Below are 26,156 nucleotides of genomic sequence, written 5' to 3' on the forward strand. Positions count from 1 at the left end.
AGCAAAGAAAAGGCAAATGCTATAAAGAAAAGATTTCTAAACAGTAACTCTTCTATATGGGCTTTGGCAAAAATAAGCATGGTGGTGGGGAAAGCTAAATCCTAGGACTACCATTTATGAAAAGCCACAATTAAAAGCTATGTTAAGTTCTTTACATGTGTTAACTCCTGTTTTCCTCAGAATGCCTGGTATTGCAGCCATCGACACTGGGGAAACAGAGAGTTGAAGTACTTTGCCAAAGATCATATACCTGGTAAACAGTGGAGCGGAATTAGACCCAGGCGCTCTGGTATGAGTCCATGCTCTTTACTGCTAGGTACACTGTCCACCTCATAAGTTTTCGTAAGAATTAAAATTGTAGGCTGGACCTAAATCCTGTAACATGATTCCTGGTGATTGGTAACTGCCCACTCCATGGGGGCTACAGTGGTACCCATAATGTTGATACTGATGAAAATCATGATCGTGATGCTTGTTTCTGAATCATAAGAGAATCTTCAAATCATTTATTTTTCCACAATTCTTTTTCCTTCTGCTGGACAAAATGTCCCTCCAAACTCTTGCTGAATTTTTAAAAATGTTTTTTTTCAAGCAGGTATATTTTTCAGACTCTGTCACATTCAATCTACAAAACAGCACCAGATCAAAACATGTGGCAGACAATTTTCAGAGTAACAAACTAGAAATCCCCCCAAATTATCTGAAGCTACCATGATTTATTGCCTGGCGTAGAATAATGTTCCCGTGAAAGAATTATTTATATACACCCTGAGTGCTTACAATGCTAAGATGAACTGATACTGCTTTTATTACAATCACTCCACAACCTCTCAGCAGGCTACATTAAAAAAGAGAAATAGAAAAACAATTAAGCTGGATGACAGTAGTATTAACAAAAAGAGCAAAGAAATCAGGACCAAACTCCCTCCAACACCCTAAGAGCACTAGCTGTATTCTGCAAAAGAGGGGAGAGATGTCCTGTGACCTCGAAGTCACCTAGCCATGCAAGACAGAGGTTGAGTATTCCATATGGTGACTGTTGAACTGATGGAAAAGCATGAAGCCTGAGATCTTCTAAGAGCCAAGTGTGGCAGTGACAAAACTGCACGCCAGCAAGAAATGCCTACATTCTGATGGTTTTCTCTTTCAACATATGTCCCTGTGCATCCAGTTGGAAGGCAGATCCCTAAGCTTGATTGCTCTACACTGAAAAGGAAAGAACTTATCATCCACTGACTGAAATTCACAGAGGATCGAAGATTGCCAAGAATCGGTACCCAATCAAGGTTAAGCAGAATAACGAGGGGCTGTGAGCAGTTAGAAACTCTACCAACTGCTATCCATAAATTAATAGGAATTTCGCCTCCTTAGCTTGTGATTTATTTGGAAGAAGCTTTTAGTGCTCAGTTCTGAATGAAGCCAAGGAACACTTTATTGAAATGATCCATTTTAGTGCTGAACTCAGTTCAAGAACCAAAGCGGATTTCAATAAGCTTTCAGACAAACCCATCAAAGTAATTCTTGCTTCACCACATACCCTTGGGCTGGTTCAGAAGGAATAACATCACTCTCAACTAATGGTTAGGAAATAGAAAAAAAAAAAAAAACTCTCTTCTAATTCTCTATCAGAAGAGAAGATTTTTCTGGTAAGTTCCATATTTGGGAAAAGCTACTTTTAAGGAACTTGGGAGCACAGGCTGGGTATCAATCCACCAAAGAACATTAAAGGCACATTGATGACACTATCCCAATAAATATAGTTCATAATTAAGACGCCTGGTAACTCTCATTGACACAAGCGATTTTTGAAAATAACTTTTTTATTTAAATTTTTACTTTTTAAAATAAATTTCCCAATATTTCCATCATTCCTAAAGCAAACCACAACCATTTGTTCACCCTTCCCAATAAAATATTTCCTTCTCCAGTGGAGGACAAATGCCTGCAGCAATTACCCACCTCCCTTCTCCAGTGCCTTCGTATTTACTAAGCATGTCTGCAGTTCAGTAACAATGAAGGGGAGACAGGGTCCTGGCAAAAGCTATTGTCAATTCACTATATTCAAAAGAAATGGACAAGCTATGAAAAGGCTTGGGGCATGTATGGGACAAAGATCAGAAGAGGATATCATTCGGATATTGTATCCAAATGACAGGATCATGTAAACAGTGATAAAGTTGCTTAATAATAAATAATTTTAACAATAATTATGCTAGTTGGTTTGGTCAGTGTCATCATAAAATGCAGCCTGAAAGTGACTGCTTTCTTGGGTTCACCACCATCATGCACCTACCTCCCACAAATAAGTCACAGGGATCTGGATGCAGCCATCTAAGAACTACATCTAAAGACTAATGTATTTATGCCATGGAAGAAGAGAGAGAATTCCATAGCAAAATGAGGCCCAGCTCTTCTTTAAACAAAGCAAAGAAAGTGAGGAAAACTGATCAGCAGCAACTAAAGAATTTGCAAAGTCTGTTTAAAATGAGATCTTAATTAATATCTACTTCCATGAGGTGGTTTGTGTTCTTAACGTGGATTCATCATTGAGGTTTACACTTGCATTAAAAGATTTTAAAGTAGTGGAGGGGTTTATGATGATGAACCCACAAACGTCACTTTTAACTGCCGGATGTATTTTCTGCGGAAACCTATTGGTTAATTCCACACCTCTTTCATTGGGTCATTTCATTTTTGAAAGCAGCAGCTGAATGAGATTGAAAATGGCTCATCTGAGATCAGTCCATGGGAAAAGTGTGTAAAATGGTTGGTTGGGGAAAAGAGGGGCACAAGAGAACTCAGTTATTCATCAGTATATAGGCTTTCAACAGATTTTTTTCTTATCACCTGCAATTCTCACTTCACTAGCTCACTAAGTTTCTCTCAAAGCTGATAAGAGGCTGTTAATAATGACCTGAAACACTTCTGCCCTACTCACAGGATCATAAGTGTAGCAGAAAAGTTCAAAATCCCACCTCAGGAGTTTAATCTGCACAGCATTTCTCACTTTGGGGAAAAAGAGTGTAATGCAAGGTCTACAGAAATAAAGCATTAGCATTAAAACACTTAAAAGATCAGTTACTCATTCCATCAGTGAAGGTCAAAATATGTATACGCCTTCCCAAGTCCCTGAATTTAATTGCCTCACGATTTCACTTTAGTACCAAAGTGTTCCCTAGTCCTAAACCTATCTTAGTTTCTGGATTTGCATGCCTACGTGCAAGGGATTTAGAAGAAAAACTTTTAAGACCCACTGAAGTGAAAAATCTAACCAGTGTCTTGCCCACAAAAGTAGAAAATGAGCTTCTATTAAGTAAAAACACCATGATCATCATCCAACTGAGCTCCATGAGGGGAAGGCTTTGTTATTTCACTGCCACGTTCCTAGCACCAAAAATGGTGCCTGGCCCATTGTGGGTGCTCAGAAAATACTGTTGAATGAATGAGTGATCCATGAGAGACCTTGGAAGGTAGCAGAAAAAAGAGGAAATGAGCAAGAATTCATTGAGTCAAAAACTGTCTTCAACGCCCATTGTAATCATTGTCATTTAAACATGAAATCATTCCAGCATATAAATAAAAAATGACTACATACAATTATACATATAGATATGAGTTATGAAGATAGGATTTCATGTAGAATTCACTGAGCTTTCTAATGTGAAAGGGAAAGTGTGCCCATGTGTGAATGAACTTGATGTAATAAGGAGGGTAGGGAGAAGGAATGTTTACATACAAAACATTTCTCATTTCACAAGGAGTAATTCAGTAAAAAGGTAATACCAACTGAAATTTTATCTCATTCCAGAGTGTATATTCTAGGTCCTAGGTTTTTTATTGCACTTTCTACCTATAAGCCAATCGCCAAATCACAGAAAAACAGGAGGCTAAATAAATGACTTGCAGTAGGATTTTTCCCTGGGTTGAGGATTTGTGCCTGTGCTTGCTAACTTCTGAAAACATTTGAACTGGTAGTGTTTAGCCCAATTTTTTGTCAGCCTAATGCCATGCATACAATACAAATATGTACTAGCAAACAGTCTCTAAGTTCAACCAAGAAAAAAATCCCACAGGAACTCCTCATTCCCTGCCTGCATCCTGGAGGATCACCATTTCACGATGCATCCTGGGGTTCACAAAGCCACACAGGAATAATAATATTCATAACACTAACCTTCTAATAACAATGCTGCTTGCTGCCACGTGCTGAATGTCCACTGTGTGCCAGGAACCTATTCACATGCTTATTACACGTACTACTGCTTTTAGTTCTGACAACGAATCTGAGGATAAGGTGCTACTGTTCCTATTAGATGAGAAAATCGAGGCTCATAGAGATAAAATAACTTGTCCAGGATCAAGGAGGCGAAGGAGCCGTGTTTAAATGCTGTCTGCAGAGATCTTAAGAACCAGGGAAACACTGCCTCTTCGAACTCTGATTTGCTTTACCTCATCACCTTCTGACAAAAGTTCAAGCATACTTTTCAAAAGTAATTTTAACACGAATCAAATTTATACCGAAATATATAACACCATTCCTCTCCAAGAGGGAAAATATATGACAAGCTATCTTTCCAAGGAGGGAAAATGGTCCTTCTTGCCCACAAACATGTTAACTTAGTAAGATTCTGTGCTGTATATGGCTCTCTGGGCATCATTTTTTTCTAAAATACATAGCCTGGTGCTCTGGGTAAAAAAAAAAAAAAAAACACCAAAGTATAAGCTACAAAAGCATGTCATCTAATTCAACATATTAGCGCCAATCCCCTATAAAGAAGGCAAGAGGGGCCTCATTTGTGGACCCAAGGATGATTGCAAGAATCTTCCTACCCATGAGAGTTCAACAGGGAGGCCAGCTCCACAGAGAATGCCTCCCTAAAGCTAGGTCCTTGCCCGGGACTCTGGACTTTAGAGCATGGCAAATGGGCAAAGCACAGGTTTAGGGATCAAGCAGCTGGAGCCCCAATCTTGATCTTACCACTTACGAACTAGGTAAATATGGACAAGGTTTATTAACCTCTGAGATCTTCCATTTCCTCCTGGCAATGGGAACTATAACATCTACCCTAAACGGATATTGTGACAGTTGCATGGGATAACATATGGGAAGTGCTTGCCCACTGCCTGGTACACAGTAGATGGATAACAGATACAAAATTTTCTTGCCCCAGCAGGACCTTCTTCACTGGTGTGCTGGAGCTGGTTCACACTGGCTTGCAAGAAATGACTAGTAAATTTTCATGAATTTTGCAAGCCCCTTATTAAAAACAGCCATTCTTGAAAACTAAATTATATAAACTTAAAATTAAATACAGTCATGCACTGCACAACGACTTTCGGTCAACGACAAACTGCATATACAATGGTGGTCCCATAAGATTAATACCATACAGCCTAGGTGTGCAGTAAGCTATACCATCTAGGTTTGTGTAAATATACTCTGTGACGTTCGCACAACAACAAAATCACCTAACCACACATTTCTCAGAATGTAGCCCATCATTAAGTGATGTATGACCGTAAATCATATTAAAAACAAAGGTAATAAATCCTCAAAGCTCATCACTTCCTAATTAGCTTACTTCATTTTATTGTTGTCTATGCTCTTGAGGTTATCTATGTCTATTGTCTCTTGGTAGTGGAAATACTGCATGACAATGGGCCACTGCACATCTCTCCCAACTCCACGTTCAGTGATGTCACATTTGTAGCTTGGAAACAGCCATGGCTGGAGTATTTACATGGAAATTGGTAAGCACTACAAGTCAGGATTTCCTTTCTTGGGAGAGCCAGTTATTAAATATTTATCAGCACATCACTGGTATTCCTATTTCATCTTATTCCTTTCTGTTCCATCATCTTTTGCCTCTCCTCTCTACAAGTTATCTACGTATACACACACAGGTTCACTAAATTTAAAATAAAAATGAAAACAAAAACTTAACATCCCTCCAGTGAACATCCTTTTTCCCCCATTCCTTCAGTATCAAATTCACTAAAAACGTTATATCTATGTTTAATTCCAACACTTCCTTACCATCCACTCATTAATTTACTCATTTCACAAATGTTTGAGCAACTACAAATAGACAGACAGAATAAAAGGAATTGGGGCTACAAATGTGAGTGACAAGGTCCCTGTCCTCACGGAATTCAAGGTCTCTATAGCCTGACTTCTGTCCCACCTTGAAAGTCTTCAATGCTCTATTAATTTCTCTTTTTCTCCTCCTTTGCCTTCCTTTAAAAAATTTACAAGTTCCCCAAATGTTTTGTCTTCTTTTCCTCCACAGCCTTCTACAACGTTAAGATTTCCTCAGTGTTTTGACTATTTATCTCTCTTCTTTCTTCCTCAGGAATTTTATGCATTATGGCGATTTTATCTTCCCCCAACTCTCAGAAAATCTATTTCTCCCCTAGCCTTTCACCTCAGTAACTGACACCAACATCCACCCAACTTTTTAAGCCAGAAATCCAAAAACTCTTGTTTTCTTCCTTTCTCTCACCCCCTCACCCCAAACATCAGTAAGTCCTGTTGGATGTGTATCTGAAAGATACCCCAAATCCACCACATCTCTTCCTCCCAGTCTCTATCACCCTTGGCCAAGCCCCGTTCTTTCTCACTCTGTGTAGGGGCCTCCTAGCCCCTCTCCCTGTTCCACTCCTGCCCCCTAACATCACGCCCTACAAAAAGCCAGTGTGAACATTTTCAAAAAGAAATGTAATCATTTCTCTCCACACTTAAAAAAAAAAAAAAAAGCTCCAAAGTCTTCCCATTCCACTCAGAATAAAATCCAAACTTGCTTCTATGGCCAACACGGTCCTTCAGCATTCGGGCCTGCCCACCCACTGACTGCACCCTTTCCCATCCCCACTCGCTCATGACCCCAAGTCTGGAAGCCTCTGCCCAGATCTTTGCAGAGCTTTGCACGGCTGGTTCTTTCTCTCATTCACGAGGATTCAGGAGGCCTTCCCTCACCAACCAATCTGAATTTGCCCAGGCCAGACAGACCCATCACTCTCCATCACACTGTTCACTCATTGTTCATTATTCAGTGTCTGTCTTGCTCCACAGAAAGGGAAGCCACACAAGAGCAAAGACGTTGTCTTCCTTATTCACCAGGACATCCCTGGGGCCTAGAACAGCGCCTAGCACATGGTGGATGCTCAGCAGACATTTGTTGGTGAACAGATGAATGGAGAAAGATGCAAAAGACAGGCAAAGGAGGCAATAATTGGAAACAAAGACCCTGAACAGGGAGTTTTCCAGGACTGCACAGAGTAATAGGAACAGCAATCAGAAGTGGTAAAGCGCTAATCATATGAACTGAATTTCCATCTTTATTAAATTCTGACTTTTCCATGGCTTGAGCTATTTTAGAGGCAATCTAATTTAGTGAGCACCTATTCTGATAAACGCATGTTAATTTTCATGGCTAGGTCAAAATATTAAAAAAAGAAAGAAAATAGCATGCTGTGAAGATTTTCCTGCATCCTCAGAAACATTTGTGAGAGGCAGCGTCTCCTGGGCTTCCTCCCACCCTTGTGCTGTGATAAATTCCCATCACACACAGGGTGCAGGGAGAGGCAGCGCAGGGGGAGGGCAGAGCGCGTTCCTCCCCCAGAAAACTGAGGGCGCCTCCTCTCCGATGCAGGGCTCTTCCACCAGGGAAGCAGTAAAATGTCTGCTCTTCTTAACTGAGGCTTCACAGCCACACAGCTCACCCCCTGCTCCCAAGTAACAGCAGACAGCAGGGCTCCTACTTGCTTCTGCTAGCTACTCCCTTCTTATCTGATCTAATAGAAGGAAGGAAGGGAAGGAGGGAGAAAAGAAAGGAAGCGGGAGAGAGAGCAGGAAAGAAGGGAGGGAGGGAGAGTGGGAGGTCACAAAGAACCAACGCAGGGCTTCCCTTCGCCAGTCATCCTACTTTGTAAGAGGTGATGCGGGATGGTGAAAACGCGCACAGGCGAGGAGCCCAGCCCAGTACCTCATCATGGACCACACAGCTCGAGGAGACACCGGGAATCCACTGCTCTTGGGTTCTGGTGGCAATGGGGAGTGGCAGCCACCCCAAGCTCCTTTGTGAGGGAACCGCTGCTGCTTCCCGTTCTCCCGGAGAGGGTGCGCTGGCAGTGAGGAGGGCTGGGGGCTCCGGGGCTGCTGCGGGCTGCGATGAGGGATGACCCCATTGCTCCTAATTGTGCACGGAATTGAGGGGAAACAAAGTCAAACAGAATGACAAGGCTTGCAACAAGAAACAGCAGTCCCCTGTTCCATCCCCAAGTCCTGCTCCCTGGAAGCAACCATTCTCAAGTCTTTTAGCTCTTCCGTTTCTGGTATTTACCACAATATTTGCAAAATTACATACTTATATCTTTTTTTTCAGTTTTAGAACTTATCATATTGACTTCCTACTATAGAAGACTAGGACCCAGTCCCTCTTACATGGTCACCAACACACACACACACACACACACACTCTCTCTCTTCATCCCTCACCCTCCAAATACATTTCTCTCATAATAAATATGATTTGAATTCTCATAATTTGGTTGAAGTGGTATTTGGGATTTACATTATTACGATCTTATAAAATACTGTTCATAGCTGATCCACCCAACGTACTCTCACATTTTTCTTTCATGAATCCTCTGAGGTATAACTCATAACCACTAGCTGGGGAAAAATTTAAAAGTCTGATACTGGGGCCACCTGGGTGGTGTAACGGTCAAGTTCACGCACTCTACTTCAGTGGCCCAGGGTGCACAGGTTAGGATCCTGGGCACAGACCTGCACACCGCTCATCAAGCCGTGCTATGACGATGTCCCACATACAAAATAGAGCAAGACTGGCACAGATGTTAGCTCAGGGACAATCTTCCTCACCAAAAAGAGAAAAAAAATAAAGTCTGATACTACCAAGTGATGGTAAGAATGTGAAACAGAGGGAATTCTCATACGCTGCTACAATCATTTCCAGAGCAATGTCTCAGCATGTAACACTGAACAAGCATCTCTCTGTGGTCCCAGCAACTCCACTTCTATGGCCGTGCCCTAGAAAAACTGACATGTATGTGCACATAAAAACCCACTGCAGCACAGTTTATAACAAAAAGCGGGAAAGTAATTCCAAATCCAGGAAAATGGATAAATTGTGATAATTAAATACTATACATCAGTTAAAATAAATGAACTAGAGTTACATGTATCAACATTGATCTATCTCAAAAGTCCAATGTTAAATGAAAAGCAAGTGATGCCATTTATATAAAGTTTGCAAGCATGTAAAACAATATTATTTGACATTCACTGGTATATACACATGAAGCAATGGCACGCAAACAATCATAGGAATGAAAAGTGCCAAATTCAGGATGGTGGTTACTTCTACAGAGAGAGGGTGAGGACTGGGATCGGGGAATGTTATTCTCTGCATGTTGGAAATTATATCCTAATGTTATAAAAAGAAAGAAAAGCAAAAAGAAATTTAACTTTCAGGAGCTGATCTTTCACTGAAAATGTTTCTTCCTAAAGGTGATGTCCAATAAAAGAAATGACACTCCACTCATGTGGCCCAATCTGAAAATTTAGGAATAAATTGTTCTTCACGTAGGAAAATGCTTCCAATGCTTGTTTCTGTCATTTCTTTCCTGCTGCCTGGACCATACAATGAAAGACCTCAAGAACAATTTAGATGTTTACTCTAAATTAGCAGATAAAGTGGGGGGGGGGTAGACCCCGAAGAGTTTGTGAAAACCTATGAGTATGTACATTATTCTAGGAAATGGAGACACAATTTTGTGAGATTCACAAAGGGATTATGACCTCCACTACCCTCAGACCCTCTGAGCTAGTCTCAGGATACCACTGTGAGCCCAGACCCTGGGAGGTCTCCAGATCCCCGTCCTGTGTGTCTTTCATGGAGGTAGAGCACCGAGGGGTAACCCTGTGGCTCTGGAGTCACACAGACAAGGGTCCAAGTTCTGGCTCCACCTGGGGTTGGATGACTTTGGAGAGGTTACTTTCTATGCCTCTCTTTTCTCCTCTGTAAAGCAAAGTAACAACTGTTGTGAGCATTGACTTCACACCTGTAGATGGCATGGCACTGCGCCTGGCACATGGCGTGCACTCCAGAGATATTAACCATTATTGGCCAGGTCTTCCCATCACGTGCTCTCAGTTCCTTCTGTAATCAGTTCCTCATGAGATTACTTATGTGATGTCTGTTTCCCCCCATATCATATATGCTCCATGGGGGAAGGAATCTTATCTGTCTTGTTCTTGACCAGGCACAGAATGAGCATGTGTCGAAATGGGTGGATAAAAGGATGAAGGAAAGAATGAGTCTCCACTGAGGCAGAGCTGCTGGCTATGACAGCTGAAAGTTACTAAAAAAAAAAAAAAAAAAAAAAATTACAGTCTATGAGCCATCCAGCTTCTGAGCTACATGTCAGCAGTATTATTCCTAACACAGGACTTGTAGCAGTTTAGTACAAAGAAGGTCAAGAACGATTAGTAAAGGAATCAAAGAGACAATTACTCCCTTTGAAAAAAGCCTAGCTCAAAAGGGCCCAGATGAAGAAGAAAGGAGTGTGGGCAATAGTGGGCTGGAGAGTCCCAAGACCAGAGGAGACAGGACCTTAATGATGAGGTTAAAATAGCTCTGGACTGGACCAAAGGGGAGGGCCTGCAGTCAGTTGTCACATCCTTCTGCTGTCGTTGAGAAAGATGTTAGGTGGCAGACGAGGATGCAAGAAGGAAGTGGGAAGCAAGAGAGGTTGATAGGTTGCTCTCTAGAAAGTAAAGAAGCAATGTGATTACTCCCGTCGGTTGAGAGGACACAGGAAAGTCATTCTCATATAAGCCAAGGGGAGGTCCTCTGGCTCACAGCTTTCTTGGCACGAGCTTGGGTCAAAATGATAACTGGCCTCCTTCTTTATACACGCCTCTGAGATTTACCGAGCGCCAACAGAGCACTAAAATCTATTTAAATTATCTCCAAGTACACCCAGGCAGGAAGGTGATCAGAACTTAATGACTCATCTCAGCTTGTTGCCACTCAACAGCGCTGCTCTTATCTTTATGTCAAGAAGCATAAGGAGGTAGGGAATGGGATAAAAAGGCAGGATTTTTTTTAAAGATAAAATTCTTCATCGGACAAGGCAGGAGAAGAAATCAACCACATTTTTTTCAAAGTTCAAAAGTAAGGGCCTAATAATTACTGAAAAATGGGGTCTGCATGTCAAACGGTTAGTAATTATGGATTTGATAGAGGCAGAAAATTATAGTATTGCTTGAACTTTTAATACACCTTAATCACTCTTATCATCTAAAACTGAATGTGCCTTAAATGAATGTGCCTTAAAATTTTTAAATGGAAAAGGGCAACTAAATAAATTTGCTCTTTAATTTGAATACAATGCGAGAGAGATCTTGTATGGTTTAGGCTGGCTCTGTGTGGAATCTCAAAAGATGCCTCCCAAAACTCTTAGGTAACAGCACCACCCCTTGAGCAAGTAAACAGACTCCTGTGTTCTTTGATGGATAACACTCAACTGGAATGAAGAGACTCAAAGCAAGCTGTTAACAAACTGTTAACCATTTGCAACCACTCCTCTGTGAATCAAGATTTCTCAGTAGTATGCAACCAAAACAATCTAGCTATATAAACCTGCAATTAGCATAGACACTTTTCAATTCCAAATTCCGGGCTCACAAAAACGTTATAATCCTCATTCATTTTTATAAAAGTGTGAAGAGTTTGAACATATATAATGCATTTATCTTAATGAAATAACTTTATTATATTACAGTTTAAGGTGAGCTTACATTTAACAAAATGTTATACTTCTATTTTTTTAATGAAAGCTTAAAAACTACTGATTTAAGTAATTCTTCTCTGTACCTGCACTGCTTGATATCCAAAATTTAAATTGACTTACGATTTCTCTTGCTTGTGGGATAGCGAAAAGAGATCATAGACCAAGCACACGCCGAACACGGTGATGCCTGTCTCTTTCACCAGCATTGCGCAGGTCCCCAGAAACAAACTGAGCAGCAAGAAGAAGGGAGAAGCCGTGGGAGGGAAACATTCCCCAACACAACACTGGTCCACACTCCTGAAAAGCAAGGTCGAGTTTCTTTTAATCTAAGAAGAAATGTGGGTGGCTAAGAAATATCACCTTTTAAAGATAAGGTCTAACATCAATTTCATTGTATTCTAAGTAAGTAGGTGAGCCAAGATTTCCTCAAGAATGCTCATCATAGAATTATCTAAAATTGAAAAGTTGGAAAACAAAAATGCCCAGCAATACTGAATTTGGTATTTAAGGTCTATATAAATGATGGTAAACTATGGGGCATAAGAACTGAACACTAAAAAGCCATTGAAAGTGCTACCATAGAGATGTATTTAGTGACATGGAAAGATATTTAAGTGAATATATTTTAAGTGAATAATACAGATTACTAAGCCATATGCATGAACTCTGGAGCTAGGTTTCCTGGGTTCCAATCACAACTCTGCAGGTAACTCACAGGATAATAAGGGGTAAGTTCCTTTGCCTCTCTGTGCCTCAGTTTCCTTATGTATGAAACGGGATCGCAGTGTTGTAGGGAGGATTCAATAAATGACATTCCATGCCAAGTGTTTAGCATCATTATCATTATTTTAGTGAAGCTGTTTTCTATGCTTCTGTACACAAAACAAAGAAATCGGTGGAGAGATATATACCAAAACATAATCATCATTTCTCTCCGTGATGAAAATACAGATGTTTTAGCCTTTTTCTTTTCTTCTGGCTAATCTGCATTTTTAAATTTATGTTCCACGAGGATGCATTAGGTAAAGTTTATTTTTTTCTCAGTATTATTTCCAGAGGAATTTTCAAAAACCCTCCAGCACTGTAAAGTCTTTTTTCACCTCACAAAATAGAATCAGCCCGACACCACGAAACATCGCTGTTCCTTCAACAGGTGCCACACCCAGCCACTCCTACTTCTTTGAAGGGCAAAGGCCAACATTTCTGTAGTTGTGTCATCTTACCCTTATTGTTATGTCTGGAACAATCGCCTAAAATTATACACCAAATCTGCAGTAGATAAGCTTTTTCTCGGAAGCTGGTCAATAGCTTAAATTGCTAAAAATGAGAATGGTGTGCGCAACAGAAATCTGTAGTACAATGGCTCATTATCATACAGATATGGATATGTTGCAGGCTGAATCATGTTCCTAAATATATCAACCACACAGAAAAAGCCTGAAAGAACAAGTTTAAACTAAAAAGCAATTATTAATCTTGTTCTGACACCAGAGGAAACAGGAAACAATTGTTGAATATGGGTCTATATTTTCAAGATTTTCACAACACCGTTTTATATGACTAGCAATGCAGTGGGAGGTCACAAAGCCAGCATCACAGGACTGGTACTATACTAAGAAGAGGCTCCACTCCTTAAACCAAAACCTCGTAAGACGTAATCACTTCATTCTTGATCAAAGTTCTAAACTGGTTTATAACAGGGTTTCTCAATTTCAGCACTATTGGCAGATGGGGCAAGAGGATTCTTTGTTGTAAAGCCTGTCCTGTACACTGTAGGATCCTTGGCCTCTACTCGTTAAATGCCAGTAGCGCCTCTCCAGTTGTGACAAGCAAAAATATCTCCAAACATTGCCAAATGTTCCCTGGGGTGAGGGGTAAATTTGCCCCATATTAAGAACCGCTAGTTTAGAACAGTCTTCTTCAGAATCACTGGGCTTCGTGAGATCATAGGTCAATGAACCAATCCAAAAGTCAAGATTCACAAATCCCTAATGAGGCATTCCTCCACGAAATAGGGCAACATGGCTCACCAACCCCCTTTTCCTGGGCTGTGCTGAGCCATCTGCCCCCATTCACACTCTCTTTTCAACCTGCCCCTTACCCTATGTGGATATGTCACAACCCAGGAGAGAATCTGTGAGGGGGCGGGGGGGGGGGGGGGGGGGGCAATATAATGGGAAACTGTTTTATTGCTTTTCAGTCTCCCAAAGCAAGGAGCTTCTGGCTTCTGTATTCTGATGAAAGGATGTGTAAATTGGAAAACCACAGTTGGGAAATACTACTTTCAACTCAGCCTTATTATTTTAAGCTCTGAGCTACTTTAGTGAGGATAATAAAGAGGGAAAAAATTTATAACCAAAATGAAAAGGAGAAATGACACAAATCATAGGAAATAGAAGAGAGGACTACACCCAGTATATTCTGGCTCAGAGCTAAGATTCCAAATTCCAGTCTCAGTAAGAAACTACAAGTAAGAGGAATCAAGAAGCAAGAGCTTGCCATCCCAGCACTGGGAGAGCAGTGCTTCTGCTAAAAGTCTATGACATGTTCAGAATGTGGCTGGAAGAGAGAAGAGCCTAGTATTTGGTAAGGAGCGGTTTCCTATCCCAGGTCTCTTGGAAGCTCACTGAGTATCTGACTGCCAGGAAGCTCCCCTCTCTCTCAGGCAGATACTCAAAGTGTCACACACACACACACACACACACACACACACACACGGCAGAAATTCCCAGGAGACAGCATGACTGTAGTCACACAGAATGGCACTCTCAGCCCCACATACCTATTGTAGGAGAGAAAGGCCAACAGGAACAGCAGGCACGCTAACACGTCAGCTCTGCCAACAATTCCAGCCACCTAGGAAACGTGAAAAAATAAAAAATAAAAACCTCAGAAAATTACATGCAGAGAACCATTATGGAAATGTACTCATTTTTAAGTGAATGAAAGGTATAATAAGATAGAAGATATATTGTTCTTCAAACTTTGATACATGATATATGAACCACCTCTGGTTATCATATATATTTAACAGTAAGTTTCTAGAAGGAGGAAAAGAGGAAAAAAAGGGCAAGATTTTCATGTTTAACTTTATTTTTAACCTTTCGACTATAGAAGGTCCACTCACAGCATCAAAGATTATTCATTTATTGGTTTATTCAAAAATATTTTTAACAATGACTGAATGTTAGATACTATGCTAGTCTTTGGGTACTGGAGTGCTAACGGAGCAGAGGATGTTTACAGAATACTAGAAAAAAGTAAGTTGAAGAATCAATAATTCTTCAGAGTATGAACTCATGATCACTATATGTGAGTGTATGTGCATGTGTGTGTGTGTTTCTTAGCTCTGTCATTGAAAGGGCCTAAAAGTAAGACACTCCAGGAGTAAAGAGTCATCCTGGCACTAACCACAAGCCATCCCGCCACTAAAGAGAACATGGGCTCCCTGGAGAGGTAGCTGACTCCAGGGCTGAAGCTGAGGAGATACAAGAGGGTCTAGGATCATCTTCTCATGTTAGAAAGTAAGAAAGTGCTCAAAAAATGACAGGTACATGTCAAAAGGACAGAGAAGCCAGTGACAGGGAGCTCCCACTGACCAAATATGAGACGATTTGAACATCAAAATAAATAGGACAGTAATAAATTATAAACCATTGAAAAAAACAGACATCCATGAGTGCACAGTGATAATAAATATATGGATGGATGAATGAATAAATGAATGAATGCATATATAAGTTCATACATGCAGACAGTAAGCAAGTGAATGGGTAGAACGGAGAGCTCTTCCTTACATTAAAAAGCCAGTTAATGAATGCAGACGGAGTAGCACAGTTGGAAAATAGCCACTTTGCTTCCAGAAGAGTAAAGATTGGATTGGGCAAGAAACATCACAAGACATGAATAGATGCTAAATCTGGGGTGTGAAGGCTTGATGAGGTGCAGAGTATTCACAGGGCTTCAAACCATTTCCTCACCAATTACTTACTAGCTGGAAAAAGAAAAAGAAAAAGAAAAACTATACTATGGAGAGAATGCATTACATTGCATTACACCTTGACTGGGGAATCAAACTTAACTTCACCAATAAAGGGCAAATGGATGTGGCAGGCTCTGCACGTGCTACCCTGAGAAGGAAGGACACAGCATCACTGGAGCAGTACTCCAGCCAGGGATACATAATCTGAACATAATCACAGGAAAATGCCAGACAAACCCGGGATGAGGGCTGGTATATGAAAATACATAAATAAGTATATATTTTATATTAATAAAGTATAAAGTATAATAATTCTAATATTCCTATTTTATAACATTTAAATTTTATTATATTTTAATACCTTCTAATTTATATCATGATTTACTAATTATATTACAATTCATATTATAATCTATCATAATATAACTGCACATAATATAATCTAATATATCATAATATAATTGCATATATTATTATATATTATAGATACAATATATTATACTTACATAATGTACTCTATATGAATTCACATTTTTATATATTTTATATTTTTACATATCTCCATATCATGTATTTACATATAATATATTCATATTATTTTTATATATTATAAAGCTTTAATATACATGTAAGTCATATGTGATAAATTATATGTATTACACAATTATAATTTTATAATATAGCATATATTATATAACATTACCAATTGCAATATTATAATAAATATATTAATAACATTTTATATTATATACATTCTAATATAAATTTTAAATTATTTTTAAAGCTATAAATTATATTATAGAAAGACAACGAAGATTGGTAACTGTTCTAACCTTAAGGAGACTAAAGAGAAACGATGACTAATGGCCTTGGTTGTAGAAAATATACAACTAAATTATTAAGGTGTAAAGGGGCATGAATTATGCATCCCACTCTCAAGTCCTTCAGAAAACAAATGATATTCTTATACACTGAGGGAGAGAGAGGAAGAATGATACAACAAATGCACAAAATGTTAAAAAACGGTGAATCTGGATAAAGAGTATATGGTCATTATACTTTTTAAGTTTAAAATTATTTTTTTTCCAATGTGTTACTTCAGAAAGGGACTGAAATGGAGGAGGGGTGGAGGGCAGAATCTATTCATAAATCTTTGTATTATTTTACTACTTGAAAAGGGTGCATATTTCTCTTAATTTTTTGAAATCCAAGAAATAAAACTGTAAAGAAAAAAATGGGGTATGGGTCAAAGAATGCTTCAAACAAAAGGTCAGGTCTGAGCTGGATCTTAAAGGTGAGAAGGGGTTCACAAGGGAAATGAACAGAGATCACATTTCAGGCACAGAAAACACCACCACCCAAATCACAGAGGACCTGGAGTCCATGGTATGTTAGCGAATCCATCAACAATTAATAGCAGAAAATAGTTTTCTGAGAAATTTACCTATAAGTGCCCCCACATAATGAGCACCCTTTGCAGTCATAAAGGAGAGGCCATGACACACGCACGGAGCTAGACCATCCAAGGCTTGAATACAGATTCCTTCTCTTGCCATCTGAGTGGGACTCAATTGTGTTATCTTTAATTTCTGAGATTTGGTTTTGTTATCTTTAAAATGAGTGTAATGCCTCATGTTATTGGAATAATGTAATCAATGTAAATTAATAATGTAATTAATGAGATGATATATATGAAGTGCCCCTCAACATTGGTGTACTGCTTCCTTCTGGAGAGAAAGAGAGTGTGCCTCAGCACTGACACAGGTTTTCTTGTGTGGCTTATGGAAATCATCCTTTTACTCAAAGGTTTACATGTATGATATTTTAATTTAACTTTATTAGATAATCTAATATATCTATTAATTAAAAATCAAAATAAAAAGTAATTCAATTATATACCCATATATGGGCTGATAGCAAGTCACAAATTGAGAAAAATTCTAGTCCAATATATACCAAGAGAAATCTGGACAAGGCCAAAGAATGTCATTGGCAGTACAGAGGTGAAAGGTATTCCCTAATGGGGCTGCTCAGACCACACACTGTTCATTGATCCATTAATCTCTAAGGAACTTGAGTGCCACTCACGAAGACTGCATGACTCAAGGGCGGTAGGCAGTGACAATGTGATGTCACCTCAGCATCAAGGCTCAGCTCAGACTCACAGTCTGTAAAGCAACAACTGCACATGGTTCACTTGTGAAGCCCAGATCTGCTCAGTCTACACTGCCGCCTCTTTGAGCACTGAGCTCGGCAACACCTGCAAGACCTCTGAAAGGTTAAACAGAGAGGCCAGCTCGCCAGCAACAAAGTCTTGGCATAAGGCCAGGCATCTGGGCCCAGGGGCACACTCATCACAGCACAAGTGATGTGGCCAACTTGGACAACAGCAAGACATGCAAGCCGATATTGGGTGTAGCAAGTTGGAATGAGGCAATCACAAGCTAGGCGAGCATAACTAATGCGTTAAAGGCGCCTGCAGCCCAACTTCTCGAATTGCGGCTGGTTAGTGCTGCTGGGAAACAGCAGCAGCAGCAGGAGAATGTGCCAGCTGGATGTGCCCAGATATAAAGAATGTAGTTTCCCTTGGAGCAGAAGCTCAGAGGAGGTGTTGAAATGTTAGTGCTCACACTGACAGACTCTGCTGCCAGTTAAAAACCACCAAGCACTCATTGAACACCTACTCTATATCCTGGTTGAGCTAGGGTCGCTGGGGCAAAAGGATTAGATGTCTTAAAAACAAGGTGCTTGTCATCAACTACTCTATGTCTACTTCAGTCATTCACCGATTCAATTAGTCAATATCATCATGTTCAGTAATTGCATGATTTATTCCAGTCAACATGCATTTTCCAAGGTCCTCCCCTTTGCCAGGTTTTGTGCCAGCTGAAGGGATATAACTTGCCTCGAGGAGTTTAACATCTGGTAGGGAGTCAAAAAATATGATATAAGGAAACTGCACGTATCATAAAGAGGAGAGACCATCGCCATGAGAAGACGAAAGGGACTAATGTTGACTGTGGGATCTGGGAAGCCTTCATGGGAAGGCTGGGCTTATACACTGAAACTTAAAGGACAGGCAAGCAGGCCTTCAGGAAGCTCCAGACAGGCAAATATGAAGCCTGGGCCAGAGCGGGAATGCAGAAGCATTCCAGGCAGAAGTAGGAGAGGTCTTAAACATGTGGGGTGTTTCTGGAAGGGAAGGCATAAAGTGACAAAGAGCACAGAGTAAATGAAAAGGGAGCGAGAGTGGGCAATGGGAAGCAAAGATGAATGTTAAGTTGGAGGCCCTTGAGCTTGGTTCCATGGCAGTGTAAGCTGAACTCAGGGTGCTGGGAAGCACAAAAGGACTTGATCAAAAACACATGCAGATAGACAGCATGTATTTCTGTTTCAAGTTGCAGGTTTCCATCACCAATGGGGTAGTTGTAACTTGGGAACTGTCTCCTCTAACCAATATTCTAACAGTAGAAAAAATCAGTGAACCTAACAGGATAGAATTTAAACAATGTATCATTCAGATCTCCTAGCCAGCTCAACAGAATCACATGTGGAAATTGCCAATTAAGGACAATTTGTCCCCAAACGTTGTTATTTCTTGGAATACCAATCATAGGATTTGTATAAAGTATACTATATGTTATGAATTATTTTATCTGCAAGAATGAGTTCCGTTAGTGTCAGATGGGGCCAGCAACACATACTTAATACATGGCAATGGCTGAAAGTCAGACTGACTGATTAGCCAGACTGACCAATTCTCTTCTATGTGCTCTGTTCCGGTTCTGGAAACACTGACCTTAACCTTCAACTCCATGTGTCAGCATTTCCTGCTCTTGCTTTTGACTGGACATAAGCGCATTCCTTCAGACCAGTAATGTCTCTATGATGATTGCCAAGTTTTAATTCTCATAGGAGAATTACAGATTTTCCCCATCTTCCCAATTTATCTTCTGATTTTTCTCATGATTCATGATTCAGAAAAACATACAAATTTCCCAAGAAATATACTGTCAGGAAACTCTTCCCAAAATCACAAGGCCTTCCATGAGGAAAGGTCTGGGTCTACCTTCTTCACTGAGTGACTGCACTGAGTGACTATATTATAGTTACTCAAAAATTTGTTGAAAGATTGAATAAATAAATGAACTTGCTCCTGTCTACTTAAATAGGAAATAACTTAACCCTCCACTGGGATTCTTGTTTTATTACCACATATTGCTTTGTTTTCTATGTATTTATATGTATGATCTTTGGCTTTTCTAGGAGCTTGAGAACAAATGTGAGTAGGGACCCCACTATCCACCCACATACCCCCTTGGCACCTAGCAGAGTGTCTGCACCAAGCAAGAAGTCATCAATTATTTGTTGATTACATAATTGAGAGAGAAAATCCTCAATCACATCAGCATGTTTAAATTAAACCTCTCCCCCCCCAAAATGTAAATCCTCCATCCTTCCTGGGAGAAATTACAGTCCCATTTTTGTTCTCGTTTTACGAGGGGGAGAATATCCCATTAACTCCCTCTCCCCTGACTCTGCGGTCTATTTTTCTTTTTTTAAATAATTTATCACTGTCTTCTACAATGCACATCTCTTTTTTCTATTTCTCTGTCCTCCTCCTTAGAAACCTGAACTAATACCTATAATTAAGTAACAGTCTCTTGATTTTACTCTGTAGTATAGATTGTTACGTAGGTCATATTTCTTTGCCTCTTTCTTACACCTCTCTCATCTCCTTGTGAACGCAAATAGTTCCTCTAACATTTTTCCCTAAATAAATGTCCAGCTCTCAGACTCCTTTGCCCCTATAATTGTGTTACCACGGATTTTTTTTTCAATTAGTACAAAAGCTTGTTGAAAACCTTTCTTAAAGGTCATTTGCTAATAGAATTTTCCTTTTTTCTTAGAATTCAACCTAACTGTATCAGCTCATGATCACATTATCCAAGGTTACCTGCATTTTATGCTCTCCCTCTCTGCAAGCATAGGATTCAGACTGTTACTGTCCTACTCATTTGCTCTTTCTTGTAAAATTTTCCCCAAGACGCTCTAAGCACAGATTTTCAACTGTGCTTCAACTATGAAGATTTAAAAATTGTCAGAAATGTAATATTGTCTATGGGCTTAGATTACAACATTGCCATCGACCCAGCATCATATATTCTACATGGCTAGAGTAGCAGTCCTTGATTATTTCTCTTCATGTGACATCCAAAAAGAATATTAAAAACTTATGTATCTCTGCCATCTTTTAAAATTCACATCTAAAATTTTTCATCATAATTTTAAATATTTGAAAGGATCTAACTTCCCATGCATTGTAAATACTGACAATTTAAAATAAGGCCATAATGTTACTTTTTACATGTATTAAATGGAGTCTAAAATGTACCACAGCAATTTGAAGCACGTCACTTTCCATTTACACAAACATGAACCGGCTCTTCTTTAACTGGCAGACATTTTACACCCTTTCCCCTTGAACTCATATTTCCATTTTATTTCCCCCTTGGCATTTTTCCTTAACATATTATACAGTTATGCTTAGAAACATTCTATTTATCATCTTGTCTCTCTGTATAAAAATACACACATTATTAAATTTATTATTTTAATTTCCTGTGATAAGCTTCTAAATGTTAAATTTTCAACGTTGTATTATTATTCCAATTAGTATTAATACACAATTGTTCAATACATCATAAATTAGAAAAAATGATAAATAACTATTAAATATAAAAACATGCCTCTTAATAACACTGGTATGGCAGGTTTCTTTTTAATAAGTTCAGTTATCTATGGCTGAATATCACTTTTTGTTAGAATAAGAAAGCATGTAGCATCAATTCTATTCCTAGCTTTCGTCTTTATAGACTCTTCACATTAATAAGTGAGAACAGAAGTAGCCATGTTGTAGCAGTGACTTAGCTCTCTGAACACCAAAGTTATCTGCAAAATCATAGCGCTCTATCATCTGACACAATGTTTAGTGATCTACCAGCTGACAACTCAATCAAGTCCTCCTTTAACTTGGTTGAAAGCAAATAATTTAAGCAAACCCATCGCTAGAGTTACCTGTCAACAGAGTCATTTGCTTTCACAGTTTGTCAAAAGTACAAGAAGGCTTTACCAAGACTTTCCAAAGAACTACTGCTCACGGCTCACAGTGTTGCACTTACAGGCACCTGTTTAGTCTAAAACACTCAGAAGGGGCTGTGAAAATTGCCTCTAAAAATGTAATTTGTTTTATAAAATGATTCTTTTTTTTATCACTCACTCTAAATATATTTGTGTCAAAACCTTGGGCTTATAGATTTATAATTTTGTTTGTGGAAAATGTCCATCACAGAGTCTAACTGGCAAAACCAGTTCTCATTATCAAACCAATTGGCCAAATCAGACTTCTTGCGTCAGTACAAATGAACATATTATTATGCATCCCCATGACAACCATCTCACATCTGAATTGAGAACATCAACCAGGTCACCAGACCCTACTTCCAATGCCATGCTGTATTCTTCCCAGAAATATGCATAAGACAGAGAAAGAGGTGAAGAAACCATACTTCTGGTTTATGACACCTTAATTGAAGGAGGCTTTGCTGACACCAACATATCAAATTGTTTCTTTGTAAAGTAAGTTAGAGGTCTGTACACATGGGGCAATTAAGATTCTGATGCATGTGAGACATTCCTTATGTTTTTTAAAGAAGAGAAGGGCAACTGAAGGAGGAGGGAGAGGAGAGCCATCTTGAGACCTTTAGCCAGAGGTGTTCCCAGACAGCTGAACTGGAGGAAAGGGCCCTGATATAACCTGATATCGGCTCTGGAAACAATTCTTTTGAAACTGTGGTGACCCCCGACCCCTTGGTAAGTCCTCATCTATCTCTAGCAATATAAAAAAATAAACCAACTGTGCTTACTGAGATGTGAAACAAGGTAGCTTGATAATGCCATCTCAGTGCATGGTGAAGTCAATTTTGTAAAAAGGACCATAGATCTAAACTATCTAAATAAATAATTCGAATAAATTTCTAAACAAATTTATCACCACCCACCAAATAACTATTCCACATACTAAATAACTTGGAAAACTACATTTAAGTCTCCTAAGTCTGTTTTTCTAACTTGAAGAATGTCAGCCTAACTTTTCATAGTCTCCCCTCTAGCACTTAGAGTTCTGCATCATAAATATTATAAATATAAAGTAGAGTGAGAAAAGGTAAAATATATACGTAGAGCAGGAACAATGACTCAGCATAAGTATTTCAAAATGCCCCTTGGTGTTTAAAACACGTTAGAACTTAAATTTTCTGCAAATAAAGAACCGTGGCCATTTATTACTACCTACAATAATAACAGTGGTTATTTAGAAAAGCAATTAAATCCTGGAGCTGCAATAAAGGCCTTTTCTTTTGAATATTCAGAAAGAAAAGCTGTCAAGCAGAATGATTTATATATAAAGATAAACACTTCAGTAGAGCTTTGAGTTCACGTGGTTTTGAAAGGGGAAAAAAAGATCAGTTTAGTTGAGGTTTTTTTCTGGTTCATTATTTCATTGTGTGCCAATGATACTCACCGCCTCAGTGTGAATAGGATGCACAGCAAAAAGCAAGGCCGTCACAAAAGCAAGCCCACGATTCTTGAAGACAGTTTTGTCACAGGTGTACATCAGCACAAGAGTCACGAGGCAGTGTAAAATTACATTTACTGCGTGAAAGTAGAATGGGTTCATGCCAGTCAAAAATATGTTGAGCCTGTAAAAAAAAGACAAAAACAAAAACTGAATTAGCTGCAAACAGAACATAAGCACAAGGAAAGCAGAGGGAATCCATCATTTCGAAAGATAAGCTATTGGATGAGTTATTTTTAAATGACTCCCAACATTGGGTTACTCTATCAATGTGAGTGTCACTTTTTGCCTATCTCAGAATTTTCCTATCTGCAGATATCACTGCATATCCAAAACAACCTTATTTCAGAAAATTCTGTGGTCTCTCTAAGAAGGCAGGCAGACAGGTGCTGAATCTGTTTTCCCCTCAGTCCGTGGCTAATGCAATCCAGTTCCCCAGTACTCTTGCTTTCACTGCTGGCTCTTCCCAAGCAGCTGAGTGTTCCCAGGCAAGTCCACAGGGCTGTGGGTCAGAGCACAGCCGCTGCAGATGAGAAAGAAACCATGAGACTGTGTGGGACAAACCAGGCCCGAACAACATGTCCTCTCATCCATGGTGCCACCAGGAACCAAATTTCCAGATTATGCACCTGGAATCGCTGTTAATTACCACCCCACAGGAGATCTTCAGGGCGTCTACATGCCATTAGCAGCTGCAGCTGAAATTAAAAGGATGAGCGAAAGCATTGCTTTTCAGAATCTGGATTAACTATTACCTAACATAAATTCCCACAGATCTCAGAATCTGAATTCTAAGATTATGACAAAGAAACTAAAAAGAGAACCACAAAGAGAAAAGAAATTTGTTGTTCGGCATCTTAAAAATACTTTCCTGATAGAAATGCAGAACAGAGAGACTTCGGAAGGTTGCCTTAAATTTAATAACGGGACATAATGTCCCCAACTGAGTCTGTGGGGTTAGAGAAAAAATACAGTTGTATAGGGTAGGGTTCTTTTGGGGGAGCATACACACCCTAAGTGGTATTCCCTATAGTCATCTTTATTTCAGCCTATTTTATCAAAACAGTAATCCCAGTTCTTTATTCTCATGCCCTTGAGCTGCTTCTCTTACAGAAACACCTCCTCTTTGCCAAAACAATTGAGAATGTAAAAGTCAACTTCAGCGATGGCATGTGCATATTCTAAATACTTGGCTTGATTCATGCACAGCTTTAACCTACAGAATTTTAAACATCTCAAGTTTTATTTGGACACATGAATCTAAATGTCACAGTCACTAATTGACTCCATTTTCACTCCCACTGAACTAATCACAGTCCTAACCAAGTCTAGAAAAATGAACTGCTGTGTGGGAAACTCCAGGACTCCAACGCTAGATTCAAGCCAGCTGTGTGTTGGCCAACCCATGAGTCTACACACACCCCAAAGTCCTGGTGTGAAATAACTCATCCAGAGGGAAAGAGGAACAGGCAGTGAACTAGGGGACTAGCAGGTCCAGCTGGAGAAGGGAGGACAGCATCCTATTCCAGCACAGGAGGTCCCTCACGTGGTGAGAGAGCGCCTGGAAGTCAGACAGCTCAGGATGGCGGAAACATGAGAAGGGCAAGACCAAGTCCCTATCCTTGGAGAACTTGGGTGCAGTCCCCGGAGAGCCAATCCCCCTGATGTTGATTTTACACTGTCTTCCAGTTCATTGGGCTGAGTTTTCCAGACCAACTAAGTGATTCATTTAAACTTGATACACACCCTTGACAATGAGAGAAACAGGCAACCTGCATCCCATAGGTGGGTGTCCAAATCGGCAGGTCTCTAGGTTGTCAATATGTATCAAAGGCTTTAAAAAGTGCACATTCTCTGACCAAAAATTCCACTTCTGGGAATTTTCCATAAGGAAATAACCAGAAAAGTGTTTATACACACACACACACAAAACATGCTAAGAAATATACATTTCGGTCTTCAGCCCAACTCTTGGTCAGAGATCCTAAAACCTTTCTAATTTCCTAAGGAATAAAGGTGCTAGGAGCACTTTTTTGCTCTAATATTTGGTCTCTGCCTCCAGTTCCTGGCACAGAGCTCTTAAATCCCTTGGAATTTCCTAAGTGATAAGAGCACTAGGAGCATCTTGGTTCTAATATTTGGTATTCGGCCCTGGTTCCTGACACAGGGCTCCTCAGTTCTTAGGAATTTCCTGGGTGATAGAAGTGTCTTTTGTTCCAATGAGGTGACTCTTGGTGGGCTCCTGGATGGAGGCAGGTCACCAGAAAGACCAAGTCATGATTAGAAGCTTGGAACTTTCAGCCCCAGGCCCCATCCTCCCAGGAGAGGAGAGGTGAGAGAGATTGAGTTAACAATCGGTCATGCCTATGTGATGAAGCCTGCATAAAAATCCCTGAAATATGGAGTTAGAAGAACTTCCAGGTTGGAGAACACATCCACATGTGGGGAGGGTGGCGCACTTCAAATCCACGGGGACAGAAGCTCCTGCACTCAGGACCCTCCAGACCTCACCCTATGCATCTCTTCATCCAGCTATTCATCTGTCTCCTTTATCATACCCTTCATTAGATAATAAACCAGTAAACATAAGTAAGTGTTTCCCTGAGTTCCGTGTGCCATTACAGCAAATTATTGAACGCTGAGGAGGGGCTCGTGGGAACCCCCAATTTGTAGGCAAGTTGGACATAAGTGTGAATAACGTAAGGACCCAGTACTTGC

The 26,156-nt window shown here is 39.8% G+C and overlaps 1 protein-coding gene across 3 annotated transcripts in view; it reads right to left on the reverse strand.

The window, feature by feature from the left end:
• Positions 1 to 26,156, reverse strand: part of TMTC1 (transmembrane O-mannosyltransferase targeting cadherins 1) — a 258,597-nt gene that overhangs the window by 215,218 nt on the left and 17,223 nt on the right. For 2 of the 3 annotated variants that reach the window (XM_070620952.1, XM_070620954.1), the window contains exons 2-5: positions 23,385 to 23,562; positions 14,603 to 14,676; positions 11,941 to 12,117; positions 7,986 to 8,192 (exon numbers count right to left, since the gene is read on the reverse strand). In XM_070620952.1, coding sequence (XP_070477053.1) covers positions 7,986 to 8,192; positions 11,941 to 12,117; positions 14,603 to 14,676; positions 23,385 to 23,562 — 636 coding nt within the window. The remainder of the gene's footprint in view (positions 1 to 7,985; positions 8,193 to 11,940; positions 12,118 to 14,602; positions 14,677 to 23,384; positions 23,563 to 26,156) is intronic. The other variant, XM_070620953.1, reaches the window with a different exon arrangement.

This window comes from Equus przewalskii, chromosome 5 (assembly GCF_037783145.1).
Source record: "Equus przewalskii isolate Varuska chromosome 5, EquPr2, whole genome shotgun sequence".
Taxonomy (NCBI): Eukaryota; Metazoa; Chordata; class Mammalia; order Perissodactyla; family Equidae; genus Equus; species Equus przewalskii.